The sequence below is a fragment of the Dendropsophus ebraccatus genome, chromosome 1 (genome assembly GCF_027789765.1).
Source record: "Dendropsophus ebraccatus isolate aDenEbr1 chromosome 1, aDenEbr1.pat, whole genome shotgun sequence".
In the NCBI taxonomy this organism is placed as follows: Eukaryota; Metazoa; Chordata; class Amphibia; order Anura; family Hylidae; genus Dendropsophus; species Dendropsophus ebraccatus.
In genome coordinates this window covers 224,121,207-224,143,637 of record NC_091454.1, presented here as the reverse complement: position 1 = coordinate 224,143,637, position 22,431 = coordinate 224,121,207, and the positions used below count along the sequence as shown (strand labels likewise).

The window sequence follows — 22,431 nt, the reverse complement described above, 5'->3', positions numbered from 1 at the left end:
ACTTTTCTGCACCTACACACCAGGCTATACTTGGCCGGGGGTGGGAACTATCACCACTCAAGACTACCGTGAGAATTGCCCAAGTGACCCTAAACTCTCCAAGCTGCCACTAACACAACAAACAACGAGCTCCTCTACGCCACATATGTTCTCACCATTTTTCTGCAATCTGACCTCTTCCACCTACAGATAAAGGAAAAACACTGTCATGGGCCGTCAATAAATTAAGACCCCCAACCCCCACTGTATTATGTTATATCCTTACACATTCTATGACATATAAGACCTCTTACTTCTAAAAGACACTTAAGCACCGGGGGGACTATCGCCTTGGCGTTGTAGATTTGGTCAGGATTATATGCGGATGTGTTCTGCCATTGGGGTTGGCTTCGAACAGGTTCAGAGCTTTTGCTCCAGGGATGTCCTGTGTAAAGCAATACATACATACATAAATACCCTATATACATTATTATAGAAATTGACCACCACGCTGACTAATGCCACCACTGCTGCTGAATTTAATCCACTGTACATATCACCTCATACAGTCACCATATAGGGATAGATACCAGAAGTACACAGGCTCTGCAGACCCTATAAGTGATAACAGGGCAGTTACAACCAGTGACTCACAGGCTGCGTCTTGTCCTGAGTGAACTAAAGACGACATCGCTCACTTTTCCATTTTATCTCCATCCACCTGGGTCATGAGGGCTTCTTTCAGCCAAATCTCCACAGACTCTTCCAGATACAAATTATCGGTTCCTCACTCATGCTCCATCGTCTTCCTCCACATATGTAGTATCCCAATATAGTAGTTAGGCCTCTCTCTGTGCACCTATATTATAGTTATGCCTCTCTGTATAGGTAGGCCCCCAGTAGGTGTTGTGTCCCACCACGGGTGTTTCTTATGGTTACACCCTTCGCAAAAGTCTGTACTCTAAATAAACTGTGGTAATGAAGCAGTACCTAAGTTTTACCACAAAATGTCACTATTGTATGTAATTGTACTTATTTTTGCACAGGTGCAGGTAACCAAATGGTTATTGTTTATTGTGATCTGTTCACCAATAAGGACCTTCTCTTTCTCTCTACCTATCTCTGAGCTCCTTTCTTCTATGTTTTTCTTCTCCACCACTCACAGGGGACATTGCATCACCTGTAGGTAGTTGTCACATGGGGAGAGGAAGCATACGACCACCTTAGTGAAGTCTTAGTCTAGTTGTTGAGCAGAGCAGATGCACATAGGAGACTTAGACACCCTTTTCTTGAAAGCAGCACTTCCACACACTATGCAGTTATAAGCTAGTAAAGGGAGAGGACAAGTCAGAGAAGCCCCAACCCACGCCGAGAACAAGTCTAAAGGTGCAGGCCAGTATCCTGATAACAAGAGGAACTGATCCGGATAGAGCAAAGTTGCTAGAAGCCTAAGTACTCTATCTCGCAGCACAGGTGTAACCAGAAAACTCTGACCACTCTGCTCAACCCAGTTAACAAGGTCTGGGGCTTGTGTCACCCTCTAGGACGAGTCACCCAACACTGGTGGGCAAAACGTGGTATTGCGACAAAGGTTGAACCACAGGCACAAGTGAAAGTCTACTCTCAAATCTTCAGTATTCTACTTCTTCTTCTAAAGTTCTGGCAGAGCACATTTCTACCCTGGGTTGGGACTCTCACCACACACTCCTCTCTACTACTCTGAACCTGTACAAACTCTCCACCGCTGTTCTGAACTCTCAGCACAAACTGCTCTCACCCACTCACAGCTCTTCTACTTTAAAGGTCCTCAGTACAGCTCCTTCTTGTCAGGTCTACAGTCTGCTATCAGCTAATGTACAAAGTATTTCCCTAGTAAAGAAGATCTATTTATGCTAACAGGACTCAGTGGTTATTACACATGCACCTACATAGCAGACACTACCTCCTTGGGTCATCTCCCCTTTCTGTGGGTGGCAGTACCCATAGTCCGGGTGGGTCTCAACTCCACTCCGGACCACCGTGATAAGTACCCAAGGGACCCCCTGAGAGCCCGGGAGGTCACCGACCACAGGGGAAAGCGTGTAGCTCGCAGCTGTACAATAAAAGCAGGTGGCCCTCCATTGCTGGTTCACAGGTTTGTGGCAGGGGATGTGTGATAGGCGTACTGGTGCCTTACTGTCAGACCCCCCTCCCCTTGTCCTTGTGATGCTGCATACTTTATGTGTATTCTTTCCCCCTCGTATTTTTGACTTTTGGTTGTATTAACCATTTGAGCCCTGTTACATGGTTTAAGCACTTGCACTTTAACTGTATATATACCTAATGATTGTTATTCCATGTGTAGGGGGGAACATTGTATGATGGCAACATCACTATACTAGATATATTCATTTGGGGGTGTCCTGGGATCCCATTTTTTGCATTTTTGTGGTCATAAGTGTCCTTTTTGTAACAAACAAAAAATAAATAAATAAATATATATGTGTGTGTGTGTGTATATATATATATATATATATATATATATATATATATATATATACAGTATATATTTCTTTTCATGTGACATCACACAGACCCCGGTGTTGGTTCCTGTGTGAGTGTGTTTTTTATATTTTTTAAAACAATAAATAAAGGATATTCCTATTTTCCCTATAAACGCTTCCCTTTTGTTTGTATGCATTATAGAAGCAAGAACAACATTTTCCGTAGCGCTCCTTTACCCGTTACCTCCCCACTTCGGGTCTTAAGGACCGAGGCCTATTTTTAAAATCTTTCTGAAACTTAAAGTGTGACTATCATCTTTCTCTGGAGGCTCGTTGTGCACGCGTGCGCCAGAGATGGAATACTTCTGCCAGCGCCAATGTATACGGTGCAGCTGACGCCATTGTCAGAAGAATACGGCCTTTGGCTTGGGCACGCCCAGGGGAGCGTGGTGGCAGGATTTTTAAGGCTATGTTCACACACAGTATTTTTGCTCAGTATTTGGCAACCAAAACCTGGAGTGAATTGAAAGCACAGAAAGGCTATAGAAATTGAGTGGATGGACGCCATTTAACAACTAATTGCCGATATTTAAAAACAATGGGCGTTTTTGCTGTGTTGGGGCAGCACACTGATTGGCTGAGCCGGGAACCCCTGGAGCAGGTACAGTATATGCTCTGTTCGCGGGGGGTTAACGGGGCGGTCTCCTTACATACTTGTATGGCTTCCATACAAACTACAGGCCAGGGATCCCTGAAAGGTAAAATATATGTGTGTGTGTATTCTGATAAGTTGAGTTCTGGCTCGGCCTACTCAGCCTAATGCGGCAGCCTGCTGGGAGTAGTAGTATTCCCCTAGAGAATGGGTTTTGTTCACACTGACTGCCAGATACAAGGGGTACTTGGCACTTAGACTGTTCCTCCGGTCACTGTCAGGTAGGGGAGCGTTCATTGATCACACCTGCGCTGGGTTCACACTACGTATATTTCAGTCAGTATTGTGGTCCTCATATTGCAACCAAAACCAGGAGTGGATTAAAAACCAAGAAAGGATCTGTCCACACAATGGTGAAATTGAGTGGATGGCCGCCATATAACGGTAAATAACGGCCATTATTTCAATATAACAGCCGTTGTTTTAAAATAACAGCAAATATTTGCCATTAAATGGCGGCCATCCACTCAATTTTAACATTGTGTGAACAGATCCTTTCTGTGTTTTTAATCCACTCCTGGTTTTGGTTGCAATATGAGGACCACAATACTGACTGAAATATACATAGTGTGAACCCAGCTTATAGTGCGTTTACACAGAGAGATTTATCTGACAGATTTTTTTAAGCCAAAGCCAGGAGAAATCTCAGTCTTTCCTTTATGACACACGTGCGCACACACACTCACACACACACACACATACACACTCACACACACACACACACATACACTCACACACTCATACACACTCACACACACACACATACACTCACACACGCGCACACACACTCACACATACACTCACACACACACACACATACACTCATACACACACTCACACACGTGCGCACACACACTCACACATACACACACACACTCATACACACTCACACACACACACACATACACTCACACACTCATACACACTCACACATACACACACTCACACACACACACACACTCACACACTCACACATACACACACACACACTCACACATACACACTCACACACTCATACACACTCACACATACACACTCACACATACACACACTCACATATACACACTCACACACACTCACACATACACACACACTCATACACACTCACACACATACACTCACACACACTCACACACACGCGCACACACACACACTCATACACACACACATACACTCACACACACTGATACACACACACACATACACACACACTCACACGCGCACACACTCACACATACACTCACACACACTCACACACGCACACACACACACATACACTCACACACACTCATACACACACACACATACACTCACACACACTCATACACACACTCACACACGCGCACACACACACACACACTCATACACACACACACACTCACACACACTCATATACACACTCACACATACATACACTCACACACACTCATACAAACACACACACTCACGCACACACTCACACATACACACACACTCACACGCGCACACACACACACTCACACACACACACACACACATACACTCATACACACACACACACACACTCACACACACACACTCCTGTGCACTCAGCACAGAAGATAGGTGGGGGGCAGTCTGACTCCAAAAGGGTTTCTTAACCCCTTCCTTGAGAGCTGCCATCTGCTCAGCCTCAGTTATCCCCATTTTACTGATACCAGTCTATGCGCCCTCGGTGCTCCTCTCCCGGCGGCCGCTCCTCTCTTTCCTCCTTCCCCCTCTTCTGGAGTAGTTCCCCTTCCTCATTGGTGCAGCGGCTGCCTGATACTCTCATGAGGCCGGTAACAATGAGAGATCAGAGTAGTGACCGTCACTGACGTGGAAGTGTATGATTCCGGAAAGTAGTGGACTGGAGCGGGTGATACATTCACTTAAAGGCTAAGGCTATGTTCACACACAGTATTTTTGCAACCAAATCCAGGAGTGATGTAGTAGCCTGGAGTGAGGGGAATTCAGAGGGGATGGAGGTTCCCCAGGGGGAATAACCCTAACCCCAGGAAGGGAATAACCCTAACCCCAGGGGGGAATAACCCTAACCCCAGGGGGGAATAACCCTAACCCCAGGGGGAATAACCCTAACCCCAGGGGGAAATAACCCTAACCCCAGAGGGAATAACCCTAACCACAGGGGGGAATAACCCTAACCCAAGGAAGGGAATAACCCTAACCCCAGGGGGGAATAACCCTAACCCCAGGGGGAAATAACCCTAACCCCAGGGGGGAATAACCCTAACCACAGGGGGGAATAACCCTAACCCCAGGGGGAATAACCCTAACCCCAGGGGGAGAATAACCCTAACCCCAGGGGGAATAACCCTAACCCCAGGGGGAATAACCCAAACCCCAGGGGGGAATAACCCTAACCCTAGGGGGGAATAAACCTAACCCCAGGGGGGAATAACCTTAACCGCAGGGGGGAATAACCCTAATCCCAGGGGGGAATAACCCTAACCTCAGGGGGGGATAACCCTAACCACAGGGGGAGTAACGCTAACCCCAGGGGGAAATAACCCTAACCCCAGGGGGGAATAACCCTAACCCCAGGGGGAATAACCCTAACCCCAGGGGGAAATAACCCTAACCCCAGGGGGAATAACCCTAACCACAGGGGGGAATAACCCTAACCCCAGGAAGGGAATAACCCTAACCCCAGGGGGGAATAACCCTAACCCCAGGGGGAAATAACCCTAACCCCAGGGGGAAATAACCCTAACCCCAGGGGGGAATAACCCTAACCACAGGGGGGAATAACCCTAACCCCAGGGGGAATAACCCTAACCCCAGGGGGAGAATAACCCTAACCCCAGGGGGAATAACCCTAACCCCAGGGGGAATAACCCAAACCCCAGGGGGGAATAACCCTAACCCTAGGGGGGAATAAACCTAACCCCCGGGGAAATAACCCTAACCCCAGGGGGGAATAACCTTAACCACAGGGGTGAATAACCCTAACCCCAGGGGGGAATAACCCTAACCTCAGGGGGGGATAACCCTAACCACGGGGGGAGTAACCCTAACCCCAGTAGGAATAACCCTAACCCCAGGGGGAATAACCCTAACCCCAGGGGGGAATAACCCTAACCACAGGGGGAGTAACCCTAACCCCGGGGGGAATAACTCTAACCCCAGGGGGAAAAACCCTAACCCCAGGGGGAACAACCCTAACCCCAGGGGGAATAACCCTAACCCCAGGGGGAATAACCCTAACCCCAGGGGGAATAACCCTAACAACAGGGGGAGTAACCCTAACCCCAGTAGGAATAACCCTAACCCCAGTAGGAATAACCCTAACCCCAGGGGGAATAACCCTAACCACAGGGGGAGTAACCCTAACCCCGGGGGGATTAACCCTAATCCCGGGGGGAATAACCCTAACCCCAGTAGGAATAACCCTAATCCCAGGGGGAATAACCCTAACCCCAGGGGGAATAACCCTAACAACAGGGGGAGTAACCCTAACCCCAGTAGGAATAACCCTAACCCCAGTAGGAATAACCCTAACCCCAGGGGGAATAACCCTAACCCCAGGGGAGAATAACCCTAACCACAGGGGGAAATAACCCTAACCTCAGGGGGAATAACCCTAACCCCAGGGGGAGTAACCCTAACCCCAGGGGGAAAAACCCTAAACCCAGGGGGAATAACCCTAACCCCAGGGGGAATAACCCTAACCCCAGAGGGAATAACCCTAACCCCAGGGGGGAATAACCCTAACCCCGGGGGGAATAACCCTAACCCTGGGAGGAATAACCCTAACCCCAGGGGGGAATAACCCTAACCCCGGGGGGAATAACCCTAACCCCAGGGGGAATAACCCTAACCCCAGGGGGAATAACCCTAACCCCATCGGGGAATAACCCTAACCCCAGGGGGGAATAACCCTAACCCCAGGGGCAATAACCCTAACAACAGGGGGGAATAACCCTAAACACAGGGGGAGTAACCCTAACCACAGGGGGGGAATAACCCTAACCATAGGGGGAATAACCCTTACCCCAGTAGGAATAACCCTAACCCCAGTCGGAATAACCCTAACCCCAGGGGGGATAACCCTAATCCCAGGGGGGAATAACCCTAACCCTAGGGGGAATAACCCTAACCCCAGGGGGAATAACCCTAACCCCAGGAAGGGAATAACCCTAACCCCAGGGGGAATAACCCTAACCATAGGGGGAATAACCCTAACCCCAGTAGGAATAACCCTAACCACAGGGGGAGTAACCCTAACCCCAGTCGGAATAACCCTAACCCCAGGGGGTAATAACCCTAACCCCAGGGGGGAATAACCCTAACCCCAGTCGGAATAACCCTAACCCCAGGGGGAATAACCCTAACCCCAGTCGGAATAACCCTAACCCCAGAAGGAAATAACCCTAACCCCAGAAGGAAATAACCCTAACCTCAGGGGGAGTAACCCTAACCACAGGGGGGAGTAACCCTGACCACAGGGGGGAATAACCCTAACCCCAGGGGGAATAACCCTAACCCCAGGGGGCAATAACCCTAACCACAGGGGGGAATAACCCTAACCACAGGGGGAGTAGCCCTAACCACAGGGGGGAATAACCCTAACCCCAGGGGGAATAACCCTAACCCCAGGGGGAATAACCCTAACCCCAGGGGGGAATAACCCTAACCCCAGGGGGGCTTTTAGTTAGTGTGTAAAAAAAAAAGCAAAAAACCCTCCCCTAATAAAAGTTTGAATCACTCCCCTTTTTCCATTTTATAAAAAAAATAAAATAAATATGTTCGGTATCGCCGTGTGCGTAATCGCCTGAACTATTAAACTATCACATTTCAACCAAAATTGCACATTTTTGGTTGCATCAAATCTAGAAAAATTGTAATAAAAAGCGATCAAAAAGTCACATATAAGCAATTACGTATCGATAGAAAGAACACATCATGGCGCAAAAAATGACACCTGACACAGTCCCATAGACCAAAGGATAAAAGCGCTATAAGCCTGGGAAGGGAGCGATTTTAAGGAACAATTTTTAAAAAAAGGTTTGAATTTTTTTAAAAGCCGTCAAATAAAATAAAAGTTACGCAAGTTACATATCGTCGTAATTGTATTGACTGGAGGAACACATATAACAAGTCAGTTTTACCCTACAGCAAACATCGTAAGAACAAAGCCCCCCCCCCCCCCAATAAAAAAAAAATTAAATTTTTTCTCCAATTTCACCACACATATAATTTTTTTCTGGTTTCTCTGCTTATTTTAGGCAAAAATTACGCCTGCCATTACAAAGTACAGTTAGTGGCGCAAAAAAATAAGGACTCATGTGGGTCTCTAGGTGGAATTTTGTTTTTTTTTTCCCCAATTTCCCCCTATAAATGATATTTTGGGGGTTCCATCATACATGTTATGGTAGATTAAAAGATGCCATTACAAAGTACACCAGTTCCTTGGAAAAACAAGCCCTTACATGGCCCTGTAGGTGGAAAAATAAAAGAGTTATAGCTCCTAAAAGACGAGGAGGAAAAAATTAACACAAAACTGAAAATTGTGGCGGTCCTTTTTGGGTCATTTTGGGCTCTGTCCCTAAGGGGTTAAAACAACTGCCATTGTTTTCAAATAGCGATTGTTATTTGCCATTACATGACGGCCATCAATTTGGTGTGTGAACATAGCCTTTCGTGTGTTTTCAATCCACTCCTGGTTTTGACTGCAAAATACTGACCAAAATACTGTGTGTGAACATAGCCCTAGTCTTAATAAGAAGGTTGAATTATGGTGACCCCTGAAGGATAAGCAGCAGGTGATGGTAATGTAAGGGATACAGCTACATACCTGGATCCATATGGAGATGCTGCTGCAGGATCCCGGTCTATGTCAGGAATAAGAGACAGAGATGCTGCAGCGTTACGTTCCTCTCTCACCACTCCCCTCCTAGTCATTTGTTTTCACGATTATCTCCTGCTCGCGGAGAAAATAAGAGGACTGTTCAACCCAGATTATCTGCCTGCCAGCACCTTACAGCTATCTGGATGCTCCAGCCAGGGTGATCAGACCGCCTCTGACTACATACCCTGAACTAACCCTTTAAGACCTGGAGTAACTTGTTATGTGTTTAGAAAAACCACAAACCTCTCTCTCCGCTCTGTAGAGACGGCACCATAGACTTACATTACGTAGATGTCTCGTCATGTCACAGGGAGTCGGGAGAGAATGCTCTAAGCTACAATTCCCATGATGCCTGGACAGCATGATGAAGTCCAGGCATGATGGGAATAGTGTGGTACTTGTATTGCCAGTTGAGTTGTGTGGTACAATACAGGTGTGATGGTGATACCTGTTGGGCCGCCTTGTTGTCGCGATGATGAGAGTAAGTTTTGTGGAAGTAGGTGCTTGTAGAAGAAAGTGCTTTGTACAGGTAGAGAAAAGAGGAGAAAAGCTGCCAGAAGAGCCCTGCCCAGTGTAACTTCTGTACTCTGACGAAACTGAAGTAGATAAGTAGTAGGTGATAAGTGATACTCATACTCACATTTAGACCTAGTCTGACCACCCTCTGCCCCCTAGTGTTGTTGAACCCATCCTTGGTGGGTAGCATGAACCCCAGTCATTAGTTATCTGGGTTTAGCAAGTTCCCAAGACTTACCAGTTTCCCTTCACTGCGCAATGAGATACGTAGACCTGTGTCGGTAGCTTTGTCTTAGTGGAGTCAATTCCTCTTGGTTCAGGAGATTGTTCTGCACTCTTTAGACACGTTTCTGACGTTGGCTAGGCTATTCTAAATGGCTTCTCTCCCCTTAAGGTAGCTTAGCACTGCATCGTGGAAATAATAGCTTGGATATAGGAAATCTATCTCGAGGTTGTTTCTCACACATCTGTCCCCTGGGACCTCAAACAACTAACTCCCTGTACTTCCTCCCACACAGAGCTCATTCCTCTTAGAGGGCTGTGTGTGTGTGTGTAAGAGAAGATAGACAGGATAGGGTAGAGAGAAAGAGCACCTACTTGTGGTCAGCACATAAGCACATGACATAAACAATTAACCCATCAACTACAGCTGTGCACACAAGAAATAAATATAAATATATATATATATATATATATATATATATATATATATATAATAGAGACACCTAGTGGGGAAAACAGTACTTCATCCACCACTTTTATCTGAGTGCACGACTTACTGGGGTGTACTACACAACACCCGTGGTGGGACACCACAGTAGTGGTTTTGCAACAGCTGGAGGGCCTGGGTTGAACACCCCTGCTTTAAGCACACACTAAGATCCTAACCAATAAAAACTTTACATATGCCTCTCGTAAAACTGTGAGTGTAATCATTTACATTCCATAAACATTGGGCACACTTGGCTTTTTCCTGTGCAAGTGTATTTAAATAGGGGACAAGCTGCTGACCCCATCCAGACCTCTCTATCTCCTTCAGACCCCTCTGCCCCCTTCAGACCTCGCTGTCCACCTCAAGTGACTCTGGGGTGACAGTGACTCTTTAAATGGATGCAGAGAAAAAAACTTGATGTGTCAGGAGCTCCTGATGAAGTGTGCAAAACATACATTGGGCTATTTTTTGTTCCAGAGGAGGGTAAGTGGTCGTGGAGGTCAGGGTGAGCACTTACTGTTTATGTATGTATGGTTTTTGTGACCTACCTGTTATAGCTGGATTCTCTGTGGGGAAAGTGCAAGTGTCAAAAATATCTGGATCTTGCAATAATATATACCTTTACTTATAGACTAAGTTCGCACAACGTATATTTTCAATTAATCACAGCCATTGCGACACCGGACGTGATTGATTGAAGTCAATGGAATCCCAGCCGGAATGTATACACATAGGGGGACATGTATCAACGGGCGTACAGGGGTTTTTCAGCAGAAAGTGCCAATTTGTGCATTATTTTAATCGCAAATGGCCGATTTGCAAATAAAATATTTGCAAATCGGCACTTTCCGCTGGGTACGCCGGGGGGCGGGGAGGGGGTGTGAAGGGAGCGGAACGGAGGGTGCGGACTCAGACTCCGCGCGATTCACCATCCTTTCCGGCAAAAGATACGCCGAAAACCTACTCCAGTCCTCAGCTGGAGCTGGAGATGCGGGGACATTTTTAAGTCCGGCGTAAAAAACGTCGGACTTAATAAATGTCCCCCATAGTATACACTCCGGCCGGGATTCCTTGCGTCAGTTTTGTGCTCTTCATTGACTAGCGGCCGCACAGAACTGACAGTTCAGACAATGTAAAGTGCAGCTTCGGCTGCACTCTCCATTGTGTTCAATAGTGAATTGGGATACGGGCACACACAAATGTATCCCAATTCAAAAGAAATTAATTTCCGGCCAGGATGAACTTCACTGACACCAGCCATTCTGTGACATGGCCGTGTCCTAGAACGGCAGGTATCTCATGTTTTGTGAACCCGGCCATAGACTGTTAATGTTTTAACCAACTGCCATACACACAGTGGTCACTAGGTGGTGCTGTAACCACACTTGTTGCGCTATATATCTTTTTGTGTGCCCAGGTTTGTTTGGATTGATACGATATGACTGTATAGGACTGTACACCTCACCAGTTCTTCTTCTTCTTTTCTCTGCACATCTGTGTGGTCATTTCATGGTTTAACAGATTGGTATTGATAATTATGTACTAATAAGGAATATAAAGTATTTGATTACATCCCTGTCTTGTGTAATTGTTTTTGATTAATTTTTCTAAAACTGGGTGAATATTTGATGTATAGAGATATATGGGCCAAGTTATCAATGTGCGCCTCAGATCTGCGTACCCCAGATTCATATTTCAGTGACGTATGCCAGACATAAGCCCCACTTGCCTGATGGGGGGGCAGGGGGTGCAAGCCTAATCCATTATATAGTGTCCCAGAGTGGGTCTTCCACTGCTACAAGTGTGTGTCGCTCGGTAACTTTATGTATGCCTGAGACTGAAGGTGTCTTCTGCACTCCCACCACCAGATGTCACTCTGTTTTAAGTACTGTATGCACAGCTGAAGGAGATTGTTTATACAGGGTTAACTGTCTACTCCCTTTCATCATCCTGATAACTAAGACAGGATTTCCAGTCAGTAGCTAGGTAAGTGCTAAAAGCGTAAATACTCCACTGCTATTGCTAGGTTTCCTTAGGGGTACCCCCTGACATAAGGTGGGGCCTATGTTCCTGTTTATATGTCACTCTGTGCCCAAAGACACCAATAGGCGGAAGTTCATACCCGTGGGCATAGGAACTCTTTATTTAAAAGCCCCCACAGGGTACCCAAAGGTCTAGGTAGAGCCCTTAATAACCCTGAAGTAGACCTCCGCCCATTCCTTTCCTCCTAAAGCCAGCCTATCCAACTAAGCCAAGCTAAAGTAACACATTGTGTTTTCCTCACACTACACCTGCACCCCTTCTAACTAAAAAGTGTGTGTTGGTACATCCAGGAGTGGGCACATACCACTCCTGGCCACTGTGACAAGTGCCTCGGGGGTACAACACCATCTTGCCCAACCATACTACAATACCACCTGGCAACCCCTGGATACCACACACACACACACCAGCCAGACCACTGCTTTTAGAGCAGAGTGGTGTCCTGTTGTTGACAACGAGGTGTCAACAACAAGAAGAAAACAGTGGGAGAAGGAGGTAAGTTTGATAAATGAATGTATCTGCAAAAATATTTAATGTGACAAGTCCTACAAGTAAAACTATTTTAGTTGAGATGGGAATACCCCTTTAACACCTTGCTGCAAAATGACATCCCAGGACGTCATAATGTGCAGGGGCTCTATGAAGGGAGCTCAGGTGCTCAAGCCCCCAGCAGACGGGTCCTCACCGTTAATGACAGGAGCTGCGGTCAGATTCAGAGTGTAGATCTATACCGAGGGGACATGGAGAGGTAAGTAGTGTCTATTATGTTCCCCTTTTGCCTCTGGTTGCTGACAAATTTTTAAAAATGCAGGACCTTTCCTTTTAAGTGGCTTAAGGACTGTGTAAGGGCGTGTTACGCACTAGTGATGTGCGTGTTACTAGACTCTGCAGACCCACCAGGGTCTGATTGAGATCCATGTACTTGTACAACTAGGAGATTATAAGATGGTTCCCATCATCGGAGGTCACGTCTCTGAAGGTCTTCGCAGGTTTTCTCTATTTGACTGACTGCTGTGAATGGAAATCAGTATGACTACAGGTCTTCGCTCCTTAATGGCAATCCACGTGATGAGATACAAGAGCTTCCGAAATATGGGGGTTGGGTATAACTAATCTGCCCCAGTGTGTAAGAATCCTGCTGGTCGTATCTATGACTGACGATGACCTAAACTACAGAGACCAAGAGTATAGAGAGAGGAACAATGGCGATGATGGAGTGAACTGTCTCCATTATATTACACTCATCATGTGCTCTCAGTATAACGTCATACAGACCCTTACATTATTATGGCCAGGAACCATCACAGATCATAGTGTTCTTGGTTGGATTTTAACTCAGAACCCCGACGCTACAAGGCAACAATACTTACCACCGAGCCAACGCGCCGCCCCATATACAATCCTTACAGTAAATCAGGTTTTATTGTATTTCTGGGCAAAAAGATGAACTTCAAGCTGACATTGTAGAAGGTTTATCCGTATATGTAGAGGAAGGGTCTCAGGGTCTCCATCCTTAGCTCTTGTAGAGGATAGGAGATCAACTTTAGTCAACATTTGGACTCTAGAGACTCTTCAGTCAGAAGAGAAGGTTGACGAGTGACTGAGATGGTGGAAGCCACTAATACTCAAGGTGTTCTGTACTTCATTGTCCACATGGCTGCAGTATGGAAGGACTCTACATTGTCAGAGGAGAGGAGGCACTATGGCAAAGACCACTTGGTCCACCCATTGTGATGGTACAACATACTACATATTGCTGCCACAAGTGGTTACCCAAATGAAAAGAAATATTACTATGAATGAATGGTGCCTCCTCAGGGTTGTGCCACTCTCATACACAAGGTATTACCGGAACTAGAAGAGAACTGTCGGCTGGGTTTGTTCTTATCTTCTGGATCGGTGCTGGTTGTCAGGTTATACCACATGGCTTATTCTCAGCCGCACTAGGTGACATGTTGCTATTGTATAGCTTTCAGCCTGAATGTCTACTTGTTATTGTAGTATGAGACAAAACCTTTATATTATGGACTTATTGATAACGTGGATGATAGTCGCTGCCCAACAGCCCCACCATGGAAAGAGAACTAAAAAATCTGAGTAAGGTATAGGTTAAAGTACAATGAAAGACTCAGGGGTTTCAGAGATGGGGTTTTTGTATTGAAGGTATAACCATGGTCAAAACTTACATGGTCAAGAGTTCCAACCAATCACAACCTCTGATATAGTCTCCTCCTACACTGCTACAATCTACTCTCTGCACCTTCTTGGTCTTCTATTTACAACCATCGCCCCCTCCCTCACAACCACCATCTCCTCCACTTCCTTATTCACCTCCACCACCACAGTCCCCTCCACCCCCCCAGTCACCACCGCCACAGTCCCCTCCACCACCCCAGTCCCCACAGCCACAATCTCCATCCTGATGCCAATATCCACCATCGGTATCAACACCAGGGAAAAAAGCTCCACCTGCTGTCATCCACGCACTGTCATAAGAGGAGGAGCTGCCGCTGCTGCTCGAGAGTTTATTTAGCTGGTATCTCTGTTTAGGGAAAAAAACAGGGAAGAAAAAAATAAAAGAACTCAGTGTCATATGTTTTTTTATCACATCTATACTGAAATCCTGCACCCCACATGTATTGTACCTGGTCTATTTTATCAGTATCTTTCTGTAGGCGAGGTCTCCAGAACAGGACTCAATATTCCAGGTGTGATGTCACTAGATCTCTATACAGCGTCATCACAATCTCCTCTTCCTACTGGTTATACCTCTAGCGATACACCCCAGCATACCATTATATATACAGTCCAGCATACCATTATATATATATATATACAGCCCGGCATACCATTATATATATATATACAGCCCAGCATACTTATATATATATATATATATATATATATACAGCCCAGCATACCATTATGTATGTACAGCACGGCATACCATTATATATAAAGCCCAGCATACCATTATATATACAACCCAGCAAACAGCCTGTACCTGTGCCTCTATTGACCGCTGCGGGAACAAATTTTTGGCTGGAAATCGGGTTTGTCATGTACGCGGCTCTTGCAGATGCAATATCACAGCATGGTTAAGCGATTGCCCACTCAGTCAGTAAGTGACTGGGGCGGTGTCCTGCCTCCGTCACAGATTAGCAGATCAGGTCACAGCCAACGTCACAGCCAGGTACGTGATATTGCACTTGGAAGAGCTGGGTACATGATGCACCTAGTTTCCTGCCAAAAATGACTTACTCTATGCGCTCTACAGAGGCACAGGTACGGGTGCGTTTGGGTTGCTTATTATTTTCACGCACCCTCCTGCCTTCCTCCCTTTTTTAAATTAGGTGGGACTTCTCCATATCCATAATAGCTACCATAGCATTTTGCAACAATTTTACACCCCTTCAGTTTTTTCAGCAGGACAATGATCCGAAAAACACTTATGTAATGTAAGGACTTATTTCCCAAGAAGGACAGAAATTTAGTGCTACCTCAGATGACATGGTTTCAGCAATCACAACATAAAAAGCAGAGTGAAAAAAAGCAGCCAGCAAGTACTCGGCACCTCGGGAAACTCCTCCAGGACCGGGAGACTACCTTCTGAAGCCGATTGAGAGAATGCAGAGTGTGCAAAGCAAAAGGAAACTACTTGGAAGAATATAAAATATATGGTCATAGTAACTATGGAATATAAAGGGGTGCCCAAACTTTTGAGAGATACTCTAGCTCCTCGTTTTCCCTTCCTAGAACCATTCCTACAACTCACCATGTACAGGAAGGCAGCCAGGATAAGAGCTTTCAGTGTAGCCTTCATGTCCATAGGAAACTGGAAGACGACTTCAGAAGATTCCTTTTCTCCATCCTTGGTTATACTGGCCACAGGACACGATCCATTTACACTGAGTATCTGGGGGAATAATGATAGTTATTAAACCAATGGTTGGACCAGGACACTCAATGAAGTTATTTGTGGCTGAATGATGTTCCCTTGGCTGGAAATGATGCTGCTTTCCAGGAATCTGAAATCTCCTAGATTGTTTGGGAATGAGGCCAAACCTCGGCTTCCTTGGACCAAAGAGACTTCCTGCCTGGATGGAGAAGGAGCAAAAATAGTTCTTAAATACCACAGCTTCATCTTACGTATGTTCTGCAGCAACTCTCCAGGAAAGCCTTCAGAGATGTCTTTTGCCAGTTCTCTCAGACACATTTGAAGGGCACAGGCAACCGGCCCTGACATCATAGCTGCCTTACAGAGAAAGATGCCGGGTCTCCTCTTCTATCCATGGAGTCTTTAAGCAAAGCAAAAACCGCTGCCGGATAGTGAGACTTTAAAGATGGGCCACCAGCAGAACAACCTTGGGAAGATTTTCACAAACACTGGACATTTTGGGATTAAGTTTTTAGGTGGCTTGGAATCTACAGCTTGCATCAGACCTTTTGTCCAAATCATATTGCATTAACTCCTCGAAGAGGGGACGACCTGGGTTCTGAATCTTCTCCTTCACATCGGGACACAACGTCAGAGTCTTATGGTAAAGAAGAAGAATCATGTCTGGTTGTTTTTGTTCCTTTCATATCATTGAATGTATATGCCTGATGTGAATAGAACCTGACAATTCTTGTACTATAGAAAGTTAGTTTCACCTGGAGACAGAGCGGAGATGTTACAGGCGGTATCTGGTGCATCATCTTGGAGGCTAGAAGGCAACCATGATTCCCTATCCCACAACCAGAGGGCTATGGGCACAGGAACAGATAGGCCTCAGGGACACTGGCAGACCACAGGTAAATGGTGGGCACAAGGGAGGAAACACAGTTGATTATAAGGTAAAGGGTAAAGCAAGTGGATATCTGGAGTCAGTGGGCATGATGTGCATAATATTAGAACAAAGCTAAGGCCACCTAAGGTCCAGAGTCTATATCTCACCTCAATGGGGTTGTGTGAGCTGGATAAGGGCAGCTCGGCAGTGAACGCAGGCTCTCCGAACGTCATCTGAATTGAGATCGTCATTTTACGGGAAATGTTTGAAAATGTGATGAATCCAATGGTGAGGGACGGAGGAACGGTGATCTTTACCTGAAAATCAAGAAAAAATTCTGATCAGCTTTAGTTTCTCATCACATCTTTATTGAATTCATGGATCATTTTGGGTTACATTATTTTTATTGTTTTTTTTAATTTAGCATTAGACAAAAACCCTATACGTACTTAAACTTACGTGTAGGCTTCCCCCATGCATTCCCACACTAATATAGATATTCATATCTAACAAACGACCTGACTCCCAGAGCTGTGCGGGCTGTGGCTGCTGAAGAGGATGATGGCAGGGGGATGCTCAGTGTCCCTCCAGTGCCCTGTGTCCCTCAATGTCCTTCTGCCATCATCCTCTTCAGCAGCCACAGCCCGCACAGCTCTGGGAGTTGAGTCGTGACATCACACATTTACATAGATGCTTCTCCCATTGTGTCATATAACTTAATTTCCTAGTAGGGGAGATCAGGTGAGTATATAGCAATGAGAATGCATGAGCTCCAAGAGGAAACTGTATACACCTATTTTCAAAAGTAACATCCTTAGATTTACTTTTCGAAGAGTTTAAAAAATGAAAAAATTGCTTCCGGCAACTTATGGACTGTACATAAAAATTCCTGGAGCCGGATTCCCAACCTATAGAAGAAGTTCTGATTAGGGATGGTCCGTAGAGCAGGCGGATCCAGTGGGAGGACCGCCTGGAAAACTGGGATACAGCCATAGCCATAGGCTGTATCCCAGTTTTCCAGGCGGTCCTCCCGCTCCACGGAGCGGGCAGACAGCGGGAATCTGCTGCCGAGCGTTCGGGTTCGGACCATCCCTAGTTCTGATCCTATACAATCCCTTATCAGTCAACCACTTAAATACAGAAGTACTAGAGCCAGGGGGAACGTCATGGTTAGAGAAAAAAGGTGCAGCAGAAGTTACAGCTGAAACAAGACCAAACCGTATCCCAAATAGCTGGCAAAGAAGAGAGGAGTGGGAACCATATTGTTGGGCATTTTTTTATGGGAAGGACACCAGGACAGGCAAATTAAATTCATAGATTGCTTTGGAGCTTCTGGGGATCATGGAGTACTTTTCTAAAAGATTGTCCAGTTTGGACAATCAGTAAGGTCATCACATTCCTGGTGGGATCCCGATCGATCGGCTGTAACCTGTGGTAATTACAGGTCAGGATTGGTCCTCGAGAGTAGTAGACGCTGGAAGCTGGAAGACGCTGTAACCATTCTCCATTCTGACCAATAGTTGATTAAGAAAAAGAAGAAGACCCCTCCCTTAAATCAGAATTTCTTAATATGTGTTTGGTGTATTTAGAGCAGTAAGGAGCTTACGCAAGTATCTCCGCCACAGCAACCTCCTGGGTCTGCACGCAGAGAGACCACATCTCTCCTTTCAGGATCCTGGAACTTCAAATTCAAGGACGGTCCGCAGCACTCTGACTCCCGATGTATGTTGAAGAACGTCTGCCCAGATCTACTGTAGAAAGCTAAACAGTAGAATGGATTAGTGATAGAGATGTGAAGAATATACAATGGGGAAAAAAAGTATTTAGTCAGTCACCAATAGTGCAAGTTCCACCACTTAAAAAGATGAGAGGCGTCTGTAATTGACACCATATGTAGACCTCAACTATGGGAGACAAAATGAGAAAACAAATTCGGAAAATCACATTGTTTGATTGTGTAAGAATTTATTTGCAAATTATGGTGGAAAATAAGTATTTGGTCAGTAACAAAATTTCATCTCAATCTTTTGTTGGCAATGACAGAGGTCAAACTTTTTCTGTAAGTTTTCACAAGGTTGGCACACACTGTTGTTGGTCTGTTGGCCCATTCCTCCATGCAGATCTCCTCTAGAACAGTGATGTTTTGAAGCTGTCGCTTGGCAACACGGACTTTCAACTCCCTCCAAAGGTTTTCTATAGGGTTGAGATTTGTAGACTGGCTAGGCCACTCCAGGACCTTGAAATGCTTCTTACCAAGCCGCTCCTTCATTGCCCTGGCGGTGTACTTTGGATCATTGTCATGTTGAAAGACCCAGCCACGTTTCATCTTCAATGCCCTTGCTGATGGAAGGAGGTTTGCAATCAAAATCTCACGATACATGACCCCATTAATTCTTTCATGTACCCGGATCAGTCGTCCTGGCCCCTTTGCAGAAAAACAGCCCCAAAGCATGATGTTTCCACCCCCATGCTTTACAGTAGGTATGGTGTTTGATGGATGCAACTCAGTATTCTTTTCCCTCCAAACACGACTAGTTGTGTTTCTACCAAACAGTTCCACTTTGGTTTCATCAGACCATAGGACATTCTCCCAATACTCTTCTGGATCATCCAAATGCTCTCTAGCAAACTTCAGACGGCCCGGACATGTACTGGCTTAAGCAGTGGGACACGTCTGGCACTGCAGGATTTGAGTCCGTAGGCGTAGTGTGTTACTGATGGTAGGCTTTGTTACATTGGTCCCAGCTCTCTGCAGTTCAGTCACTAGGTCCCCCCGCGTGGTTCTGGGATTTTTGCTCACCGTTCTTGTGATCATTTTGACCTCACGGGGTGAGATTTTGCGTGGAGCCCCAGATCGAGGGAGATTATCAGTGGTCTTGTATGTCTTCCATTTTCTAATTATTGCTCCCACAGTTGATTTCTTCACTCCAAGCTGGTTGCCTATTGCAGATTCAGTCTTCCCAGCCTGGTGCAGTGCTACAATTTTGTTTCTGGTGTCCTTTGACAGCTCTTTGGTCTTCACCATAGTGGAGTTTGGAGTCTGACTGTTTGAGGGTGTGCACATGAGTCTTTTTATACTGATAAAAAGTTTAAACAGGTGCCATTACTACAGGTAGTGAGGGGAAGAAAGAGGAGACTCTTAAAGAAGAAGTTACAGGTCTGTGAGAGCCAGAAATCTTGATTGTTTGTAGGTGACCAAATACTTATTTTCCACCATAATTTGCAAATAAATTCTTTCAAAATCAGACAATGTGATTTTCTGGATTTGTTTACTCATTTTGTCTCTCACAGTTGAGGTCTACATATGGTGTCAATTACAGGCCTCTCTCATCTTTTTAAGTGGTGGAACTTGCACTATTGGTGACTGACTAAATACTTTTTTCCCCACTGTATATATAAAAAACACGAAATCCTATTATATAATGGGATGGAGGGGGGATAAGGAGCCTTATTTTTGTATTTATACCTAACACAAAAAACAGTGACAAACACCATGAATAGCCAAACATCCCTGAGGTCCTATGTACAGGGTATGGGCACCAATCATGTCACTAGGATCCTCCGATACTTCTGCCATTATATGGTGTAATTCACTTTCATCATGGTTAATAAAAGCAGCCAGAGAGTAGCTGCGTATTACGTACATCACCCCCACCAGGATAAAGGTACTGTCATAGACCAGGAGTAAATCACATCCAGGAACAAGTCTAGTTTGTAAGCATCGCCACTTTGGTAGTTATTTTAATAAAAACTAAATAAAGACTAAGAAAAAGAATGTGGGGGAGGCTTAGTATATGAAGGAGGAGATTCCTATAAGAGGTGGTGATATTAGGATTATATGTTCTCACCTCTTTTCTGTAGTCTGACCTCTTCCACCTACAGATAAAGGAAAAACACTGTCATGGTCCGTCAATAATTTAAATCCCCCAACCCCAACCATATTATGTTATATCCTTATTCCTTACACGTTCTATGACACATAAGATCTCTTACTTCTACAAGACACTTAAGCACCGGGGGCACCACCGCCTTGGCGTTGTAGATTTGGTCAGGATGGGTTGCAGATGTGTTCTGCCATTGGGGTTGGCTTCGAACAGGTTCAGAGCTTTTGTTCCAGGGATGTCCTGTGTAAAGCAATATATACATAAATACCTCATACACATTATATGGTATGTACATGATTTATAGAGTCCTTGCTACCACTGCTACTGAATAAAATCCACCGTACAAAGACCAATATTACCCCATACAGTTACCATATAAGTGATAACAGAGCAGTTACATTCAGTAACTCACAGGCTGCATCTTCTCTGAATGAATTATAGAAGACATCGCTCACTTTTCCTCTTCTTCATCACCCACCTGGGCCATCATGAGGGCTTCTTTCAGCAAGATCTCCACAGACTCTTCCAGACAAAAGTTATTGTCTCCTCACTCATGCTCTATTGTCTTCCTCCACATATTTAGTACCCCCATATAGTAGTTAGGCCTATATCTGTGCATCTATATTATAGTTATACCTCTCTGTATGGGTAGGCCCCCAGTAGGTAGTATCCTTCATGTAGAAAACCCCTCCCCCTTTGCAGGGTAGCCTCCTTGGTAGCTACAGTAGCTTTAGGTAATCCCCCCACCAGGAACGTAGTATTCCCAATGTAGGCATCCCTCTGATATTTAGCAGTAGATAGCATTTGTTAGGTATCTCACCTAATTTAGGCCCAGTGCCACCCATGGTAAACATCTTCTCTAGTATCCCCCCAGTAATCTCTCCTAGTATACCATTTAATAGCTAGTGTCCCCCCTGGTAGACATCCCCCCTCCCAGTAGTGTCCCCAATGGTAGGCATCTCCTCTGGTATACCCTTGAATAGATAGTGTCCCCTTTGATAGACATCCCCCCTCCCAGTAGACAGCGTACCCCATAGTGGGCATCTCCACTATTATCCCCACCAGTAGATAGTATCCGCCAAGGTAGGCACCCCCTCCCATATCCCTCAGAATAGATAGTTCCCTCCCTGATAGACACCCAGCCGCCTCATCCCCCGAGGGGAAAGTGTCACCCATGCAAGGCATCTCCCCTTGTATCCCCTTCCCCCCATGGTAGACATTTCCCTTAGTACCCATTTCTTAGTAAATAGTGTCCCGCATGGTAACCACCTCCCCCGGTAAACCCCCCTCCCCCCATAAGATAGTGTTCAGCATTTTCTCTTCCTCCTGTGCAAGTGCATGAATTACATCACTCGTACACCAAAGAACTAAGGGAGAGAGAGCGTCTATTTGTGGCCAGAGGTCCAGAGCTGCCTGTAGCCACAAGAGTGATTGGTGGGTTGATTGGTTCTTAGCTCTGTCATC

General features: G+C 45.6%; 1 protein-coding gene across 3 annotated transcripts in view; it reads right to left on the bottom strand.

Moving 5' to 3' along the window:
• Positions 1-22,431, bottom strand: part of LOC138770513 (uncharacterized) — a 37,606-nt gene that overhangs the window by 7,075 nt on the left and 8,100 nt on the right. For 2 of the 3 annotated variants that reach the window (XM_069949626.1, XM_069949620.1), the window contains exons 2-6: positions 21,077-21,207; positions 20,932-20,959; positions 18,690-18,844; positions 17,251-17,400; positions 16,090-16,230 (exon numbers count right to left, since the gene is read on the bottom strand). In XM_069949626.1, coding sequence (XP_069805727.1) covers positions 16,090-16,230; positions 17,251-17,400; positions 18,690-18,844; positions 20,932-20,959; positions 21,077-21,207 — 605 coding nt within the window. Of the gene's footprint in view, positions 1-155; positions 184-293; positions 425-8,989; positions 9,077-16,089; positions 16,231-17,250; positions 17,401-18,689; positions 18,845-20,931; positions 20,960-21,076; positions 21,208-22,431 lie in introns of those variants that run through there. The other variant, XM_069949633.1, reaches the window with a different exon arrangement.